At 57.5% G+C, this 8,490-nt stretch overlaps 1 protein-coding gene across 2 annotated transcripts in view; it reads right to left on the reverse strand.

Annotated features, from left to right (window-relative positions):
• Positions 1–1,031: 1,031 nt before the first annotated feature.
• AGTRAP (angiotensin II receptor associated protein) overlaps positions 1,032–8,490 on the reverse strand; it is a 13,664-nt gene continuing 6,205 nt past the window's right edge. Inside the window, exons 2-5 of one of the 2 annotated variants that reach the window (XM_011363542.2) lie at positions 7,416–7,450; positions 5,148–5,253; positions 4,138–4,312; positions 1,032–2,629 (exon numbers count right to left, since the gene is read on the reverse strand). In XM_011363542.2, the coding sequence (XP_011361844.1) occupies positions 2,514–2,629; positions 4,138–4,312; positions 5,148–5,253; positions 7,416–7,450 (432 nt within the window). In that variant the 3' untranslated portion in view covers positions 1,032–2,513. Of the gene's footprint in view, positions 2,630–4,116; positions 4,313–5,147; positions 5,254–7,415; positions 7,451–8,490 lie in introns of both variants that reach the window. The other variant, XM_011363541.2, reaches the window with a different exon arrangement.

Here is an 8,490-nt window from a genome sequence, read left to right on the forward strand (position 1 = left end):
GTCACAGTGGCCCTTAGGGACTGGAACACTTTCTGAGAGCTAAAGAGCCCACACAGCCTGTGCCCAGCTTGTCACCTTGTGTGAGAATGCCTTGCCATTTCGGGCTCCATGTATACTCTTTTGTTCCGCCTAAGCATATGCGTCACGTGGCACCTGGCCAACCCCACTGCTCACTCACTCCCTCTCCCCTTGGCGCCAGCCTCACTGGCCTCCGGTGCCCACCCCCCTATCCCCCACAGGCTGGGCAGGCACGCGCCCTGTCAGGCCTTCTGCTGAGCTGTTCCCTCTCATGCGGGGTAGAATCTCCCAGGTACCTCTCTGGTACCCCCGGCCTCCGGAACACTGCCTAGTTCCCATGGGCTCTCGATTGCTTGTTGAATGAATATGAGACGTTCTCCCTTATGAGACCTGTGGTGTGGAAAATGGACAGCCATACTGGTGGTCCTCACCGATTCTGGTAACCTCTCCTTGTAGGACGGTGCTCAGGCTCCTAGAGACACTTTGCCTTATGTGGCCAACTAGCCTGGATATTTAAGCCACCTCCCTAACTCTTGGGAAAGTGTCCATGAGCTGCCTTTGGCCAACGACCAAGAAAGCCCAGCTCCCTTGCTTTGCACCAAGCCACACACTTCAGTTCATGTTAGGGTCTGCTTCTGGGGAATACAGTTAAGACAGGAGCCTTCCACTGCCCCCTCCCCAGAGTTCCAGTCAGATTGGGGTCTCTGATTATACTACCCCTCTGCTTGGCACAGGCTCTGTTATTCACCGCCCCCCTGCAACGCTTCCCCCTCACGTTTTCATTCCCTTTGGAATTCTGACACATTCAGGACACAGATGCAGGATCCACCTGCCAGGAACTAGAGTTTCCGTCCCATTCCCCTCTGGCTGTACCCCTCCCCCATCCAAGGTGGCCACAATCATGAACTTGACACGTGCCCTTCTGGGCCACACTTTTATATTTTACTGCATCTACGCCCAAGAATAATGCGTGGTACTGCTGTGGTGTTGAAATTCACAGCCACCCCGGACCGTTCTGTTCATGCTGACAGAAACAGGTCTGTCTGGTTTATTCACCGCAACTGAACAGGATTCCACAGGATGAACGTCCCACGGCTTGTTTGTCCGCCCCCTCCTGACAGTGAGGCCGTTTTCCGTTGCCATGGCTGCGGCACACAGCGTCCCTTGGCCTCAGAGTATGAGGTCCTTCCCTGTTCCTGGGAGTCTTGCCTCCTGACAGAGGACTCTGAACATCTGTTCCCTGAGAGCAGGCACTGGAGTTTACCCCTGTGGACCAGACCAGGGAAGCCCAGACACCGGGGGCCCAGTGGTCAGTGTCCACCCCAGTCAGAGTGGGTTTCGGCCCTGGCCATGGGGCTGCTGGGTCTTCTGGACATGTGTCAGTCCCAGTCAGCTCTGAGGCCAAGACAGGGTCAGCCAGGAAGAAGTTGCCTGTCACCTTCTGACCCATCATCACAGGCTCAAGGAGCAACCCCACTAACAATTTTGCTGTCATTTCGGGAGCCCTTTTGGGGACCAGACATTTAACGTCATTTGCAGCATCACCCCTCGGCAGGCGTTAGCACTTGTCCAGAAGACACCGAGGTCAGAGAGGCTAAGCTGCCCGAGGATACACAGCCAGTCAGTGGCAGAGCAAGATTCAAACCAACACCGGAGTCATCTGATTCAGAGAAACAGACATCCTGGAAGACTGTCCTCCTCTGCTAGGGCCTCAGCTAGGCCAGAGCTGGGTGCAGGGAAGGCCCAGCTGGTCACAAGCCTCTGCCTCCTCCTGCCACGAGGGAATGGGCAGCTAAGCCCAGGCAGCCTGGGGATTCGCAGGGGAAAGCTTCCCACGAATGCAGACAGGCCCCAGCCCGCCGGGTGATTAATCATGGCTCGACACACATCTAGCTACAGAATCCCCTGAACTTTAATGCCATGGCTGAGAGGGCAGTTGGAGGCTGTAGTGGGTCTCAGGGGCTACACACACCTCCTGCCTCCAGCCTTGGGGTCCATAGGCACCAAGTGCCCAGGCAGTGAGAGGCGCAAGGACCTCACCTCCATGCTGGACTGCTCCTGGGGCTGCGCATGACCCAAAGCTCACGGAGCTTCTGCGGGAGGGCTTGACACACTGCGAGGACGCCCCGGAAAGGGGGCATCACTGGCCTTAGAGGCTGGACCCTGCCAGGCTCAGGTGTGGCTCGACCGGGGCCTGCACGGAGCAGCTGAGGGTGGGGGTGAGGAAAGTGACCTCGTTCCCAGCCTGCGCCCAGTGGGGTTCCTGGAAGGGAAGGCCTCGGGGCGCTCAGGACAGGTGTGTGCACAGAGACGGTCAGGCAACACCCGAGACAGGACATGCATGGGAGGACACATTCCATGCTCTGCCCAAGAAAGAGGGGGCGAGGAGCAGCCCTGGAGTGGCGTCCAGGGCAGGAGGAAGGCTATGCGGCCTGGGCCTCCCCGGGAGCCTGTCAAATGCCCCTGTGCCAGGGCCTGACCGGGCAGGGCTGGCTTCAGTACCCTTGGGGGCTGTGATTCTTGCCCTCTGGGCCAGAAAAAGGGTCTGAGGGTGCCTCTGGCGAGTCAATCGTCTGGTAAGCGCTGCGGTCCTGTGAAGGTCCGAGAAAACCTAAGAGGCGTGGAGATGGAGAGAAAGAAAAAATGACAGGTAAGGACTCAGGACATTCCAGTGAGTCCAAACCGAGATCCACTCCAGCCCCCACCACGCAGGCCGGAGCTGGGCATCCTGGCACCCAGGACAGTGATGGCAGCCACGGCCCCAGGCACCAAGCCTTTGTTTAGCACATACTGTTCGTTCACTCTTCCTATAACCCTACAGAGTAGGTATTTTTATTGTCCCCACTTCATAGATGAGGAAACTGGGGGTCCAAGAGATGAACGGACTTGCTTGAGATCGCACAGTTTGAAGCTGAGGACTGGGATTCAAACACAGGCAGCACGACCCCCAAGCCAGGGCTCTGGGCCACGCCGCCTCGGTGCTCCCCCGAGCAGCGCACGCGCAGGAATCGGGCTGAGGACGCCCAGCCCTGGACCCGCGGGTCCCTCCAGCCCCTCTCCCAGGCGGGATGGATGCCTGCCAGGCTCCTACATCCAGGGGCTCCAGAGCCTGGCACAGCTGCAGAGGCCAGAGAGCCAGGGCTGGCGGGGCAAGGCAGGTGGGAGGCTCTCAGTGCCCACGCTCCTCGCTCCTGTCCCTACTCTGCTCATTTGTCCTGTCATCCTGAACAAGTCCCGGGGGCTCTGGGCCTCAGTTTCCCCACCTACCCAATGGGAAGAGAGTTACTGGCTCCCCCTCAGCCTGGGGGAAGCACAGGCCACTTCTGCCCTTGGCCCAGCCGCTCCCTGCGCAGGACCACCCTGGGCCTCTCTTCTCAATAGTGAGACGTAGAAGACCACACCCACCTCATCCTACTTCTCTCTGAGATAGAGAAAGGAAATGAGAATGTGTGATGGAGAGAGCAGAGGGCCTAGAGCTCAGAGAGGCCGTGGGCGGGGCAGAGAGGGGCTGGGCCAGGGCCTGGGGCGGGGCTGGTTGGCAGGGTCAGGGCCTGCAGTTCAGCGCTGTCTTCAGCTGAGGCGGCCTGGCCCATGCCAGCACCATCTCCTCCTTGGCCACCCAGACCCCAGAAGGCAGGAGAAGGGGGCTCCAGGGATGGGGTCAGTGGGAGCTGAGAGAAGGTAGCCCTGCAGGTGCCTTCAAGCCTCAGGCTGCAGAGCTGCCCAGAGCTGCCCATGGAGCTGGATCACAGCCTCAGCTGCATCTGTGCTCAAGCTCAGAGGGAGGGCCTGGCCACTGCCTCCAGCTCTGCTCATGGCCTGATGCCAGGGAAAGGTCACGCCAAGCTGGGACAGCCGGGGGACCACGGAGTTCCGGCAGCAGAGACCAGCAGCGGGCACATCTTCTAGCCGGGCGCATAGCACTCACGCCAAACCCCTCCTGCACCTTGAGCTCTCACCCACCGGTGCAAGGTCAGCTCCCTGGGGCAGGAGCTGTGGGTTAGGCAAGGCAGAGACAGAGGAGACGTGGGGAGATGGCAGGCCTGTCACCTGGCCTGGGAGAGGGGACTCGTAGAAAGCAGCAGGGTGCGGTCTCACCAGCGTGGAGCTGGAGCTCACCCCCGCGCTCCCGGTACATGTGGTAGACGAGGCAGCAGGAGAACGGCTTGAGCAGCAGGCTGAGGATGGCCATGCCGGCGCCGAAGCGCCCCGTGTCGGTGAGGTTCTGCCGTGGGTAGAAGATGCTGATGTGGACGATGTCCAGGAAGATGGTGACTGCCAAGCCAATCAGAAACTGCAAGACAAGCCGGCGCAGGGCCCAGCAGTGACCACGTCATCGATGCTCTGCCACGTCCCCATCACTCTCCCACCATAGACACCAGACCAGAAGCTCCGTTTGTGCCCTACTGTGTGTCCCTTAGCGTCTGCTGGAAACCAGATCGAGCAAGCAGGCAGGACCCTGCGGATGAGACGCCTGATGGGACTGCCTGGCTGGGGCAGGGACTCAGCCTAGACCCAGCCTGCAGCCCCACCGGAGCCTCCACCACTTCCTGTCGCCCTTGATGCTACGAGGAGGCACAAAACTTGCTTCCTCTGAGATGGAAGGTTCTTCAGAGTTCGCCCTATCTGTCTCCATGACCAAGGAAACCCCTTCTCTGTCATCCCAAGAGGCCCAGCCTCAGTCACACTGAGAGGCTGTGCTGGAATGCTCACCGCCCCTTGGGGCTTAGTGGGTGTCGGGAAGCTTCCCCGAGGGAGAGCTCGGCCAGGCTGTGTCCACTCTGATCTCACAAAGTAGTGGAGTTCCCTCTTTGTGGTCTCCCAGCCACATCCCTCTCTCCTAATGGGGATCTTGAAGAGCACTATTGGGTACATGCTCCACTGCCTTCGGGAAGTGGCCAACTGGGCCGCTGGTGGGACCCCGCCCCATACCTTTCTTGGGGAAGACAATGGGCTCCCTGAGCCAGGTAAGCAGAGAAGCGGGCCAGGCCAGTGAAAACATGTGGGCTGGCAGCCTGGGTGGGCTTATCTGCAAGGCTTTAGAAAATGGAAAATGCGGACACAAGGAAGAGAGAGAAGGTTGGAACGAGTGAGGGGAAGCCAGCTCCCTGCACTGCTCCCCAGCTCACCATGCTTATGGCGTCAATGGAGTCCCGCTGGGCAACGGCCCACACGCCCAAGGCCAGGATGGTGAAGTTGGCCCAGGCATATGGGCCCAAGAACACGAGGCAGCCCCTGCAGGAAGACACACCTGAGTCAAGTCTGGAGGTGACCGCCACACAGGTGCCCAGCCCCTCCCACAGGTCATCTCCCTGAGCTCCTGGGGTTCAGGGCCCACTCTGAGAAGAGGCCACAGTCTGCCAGGCCACAAGGCACTTGTTCTCCTCCCCAGCCGTGTGCCACAAAAGTCAGCAAATCCCATTGGCTCTGCTTCCTAATTGGATCCCTCTCGTTCAAGCTATCATCTTCTCCCACCAGGATTTACCACCATAGTCTCCTGCACTGGTCTCCTTACTTCCACTCCTGCCCCCTACAGGCCATTCTCAAAATAGCAGCCAGCGATATCAATCACATGGTGTCACGCCTCTGCTAAAAATCCAACAGTTTTCTGTCCCACTGGGAATAAAACAGACTGTTCCCCATGGCCTACGGAGCCCTGTGGGAGGTAAAGCCCTCCTTTACCTCCCAGCCACTGCCTGTGCTGACCCCTCTACCCTGGACACCGAGCCCCTTTTTGTCATTTTAGTCTCAGTTCAAGATTCCTTCCTTGACCACCCAATTTCAAGTACAACCTCGTCACTTTCTAACACAATGCCCACTCTATTTTATTTTTTAGGGTATTGCTACTAACTGATATTTAGTTACGTGTCAACCCAACAAAAATAAGAGTTAACATAAAGGCCTTACTAGTATCTGGCACGGCTCTAAATGCTTGAAATTAACTCATTTATGTGCATTCGTGTCAACAACTCTAAGGAGGAGGTACTATTACGATCCTCATTTTACAGCTGAGGAAACTGAGGCACAGAGAGGTCAAGTAACCTGCCCAAGATCCTGCAGCTGCTAAGTGGTGGACCTGGGATTTGAACCCAGGCAGTCTGGCTCAAGAGAGCCTGCTCTTACTCACCATTTCCACTGGGCCTAGACTGCCCCAGTACGCAGTGAGGCGCCTCATAAATTTAAATGACATTCGCTGACGTGCACCATACAAAAAACACGTGCAAAGCAGTGAAGTGTAGAGTGTAACTAGGCTCAGTGGTCCCTGTAAGTTTTGGGGCCCCAACCCAAACTCACCAACTCAGAAGTTAGAGGAGTGACCGAGAAATGTGTTTTGGACCTAGCTCTCCGAGGTCATTAACCATGATTATCACAGTTCACATTATTCACAGCCATTTACGTGCACACTACTCTTCAGAATCTGCAGAATGCACTCGTGAGCTCAATGGTTTCTGCTCTTGGTTTGGCAGAGATATCTCCCCAGAAGCTCAACAGATAAAACGGCCGGCAGTAACGAGTCAGTCCTGCAAATTTCGAGCCGCCCTCTGTGGCAGGCCCTGGGCAGTGTCTGACGGGCATGGCCTCGCTTCTCCCTCCTGGCTCCTGAGGAGTGTGCCGGCCTTGTGCCCATTTTACAGATGGAAACGAGAGGTGGAGTCGCTTGCCCAAGGTGACCCGGATGGAACATGGTGGAGCCAGGACATGACCAGGGTCCACCTGAATGTCTCCAGGCGGGGGTGTGATGTAAGAGTGAGGGTCCACCCCTAAGCAAGTGACCTCTCCCCTGTGTTGGGTTCGTCACATGTCTATTGGCTGAGCTGCTGAGCTAACCCACAGAAGGCACTTGGCCCAGTGGCTGGCACCCGGACACCCTCAATAGATATTAGTGGTTACTACAGTTTACAAAGTCATGCTTTCACCTTCCAATAACCTTAAAAAATAAGTGGGAGGGTCAGTAATGCTCTTATTTTACGGGTGAGAAAATGACTCAGGGAATTTAAGTGACTCACCCAAGATCGCAGACACAGAACCCTGATGCCCAGCCTACCGCTGCCTCAGGGAACGTGCGACATCTGCCCCCTGGCTTCAGCACCTCAGATCTCTCAGATGCAAAGGCCTTGGGGAGGAATCAGAGTTACGCCAAGCCCCAAAGGGCTTTGGGCAGTGGAGAAGAATCTGAGCTGTCGGCACTGCCCTGGGCCAGCCAGCTCCCCTAGGATGAGGGCTCGAAGCGCCTGGGAGGGAGTGATGGCGAAGACCTGGGAATTGCCTGCCCCGCCTGTTCTTGGGGTGTTGGGGGCCGGTGTTGCTAATGATGCTCTTGATAAAGGTGCTATTTAGTTTTGGAACTGGCCTGGAGACAGGTGGACACAGAACCAGACACTTGTGGAATCACTCACCAGGTCGTCAGCAGCCAATGAACCAGGAGGATCATCTGTGGCACAAAATGGGGGGGGGAGGGGACAGGAGAAAGAGATCTGTAAATACGACCATCATGGCGGCAGGGAATGGGGACGCTTTTGGAGCCAGAAAGCACAGGAGGCCAGCACCTAAGAGGGCTTCACAAATGTCTGAAGAGAAACACCAGCAACGGCCAATGAACCGGGAGGAAGAGCACAGGCCAGGCCCTGGGCTGCTGCCACGGCACCCCTCCCCATTCCCTCACCCCTCCCCATTCCCTCGGGGAAGTTGACACCCACACCTCTTCTGCTAACAAAGGCTGGAGGTGCCCTTAGGGAACCTGGGAATCTGCTCTGGAATCGGAGGCCTCAATGAGAAATGGCAGCGGGTGGAGGTGGGAAGCTCAGAGAGGCTAATCCCTTGGGACACTGGAGCTGGGGTGTGGTACGGGGCAGAGGGGATGCTGGGGGCATCCGAAGAGCAGGAGAGCAGCCGGGTGGCAGGGACCTCGAGGGCCTCGGTAAGGAGTGTGGCTTTCATCCTGAGTGCACGGAGGGAAGCCACTGGAGGGTTTTCTGCAAGGAAGTTGGTATGATTTACGTTAAGAGAAAAAAAACCCCTCTGGCTTTTTTCTAGATTTCATGTGTCCTTAAAATAATAGCTCCCTCAACTCGAAGTGGTCTCCACTCCTGGTCATCGAAAGGGCCCTGACGGGGACTCAAATAAAGGATGGAGCAGCTGGTATGCAAAGGGCAGGGCAGCTGTTAACTAGAGCTTGCAAAGGAGAGAATTCTGGAACTGGTGCCAAAGGGTGAGCAGGGGTGAGCCGGGCGAAGGAGGAGCGAGGTGTTCCAGAGAGGACGCATGGAAGCCCAGCCAGGGAGGCAGGACCCAGAGCCTTGGGGAGGAAGATGTGGCCATATGGAGGGGGTAAGGGTGGCCGTGAAGCTACAGGAGGCCAGGAGCCCCAAATCAGGAGTGCCAGTGGCACCCTTGAAGGAGTTTACTCAAGGGACTGAGGGGTCAAGCTGGGAGCGGGGCACGCCAAGAGCCTGGGGCAGGGGCAGGGAGGGC

This window comes from Pteropus vampyrus, unplaced genomic scaffold (genome assembly GCF_000151845.1).
Source record: "Pteropus vampyrus isolate Shadow unplaced genomic scaffold, Pvam_2.0 Scaffold86, whole genome shotgun sequence".
NCBI lineage: Eukaryota > Metazoa > Chordata > Mammalia > Chiroptera > Pteropodidae > Pteropus > Pteropus vampyrus.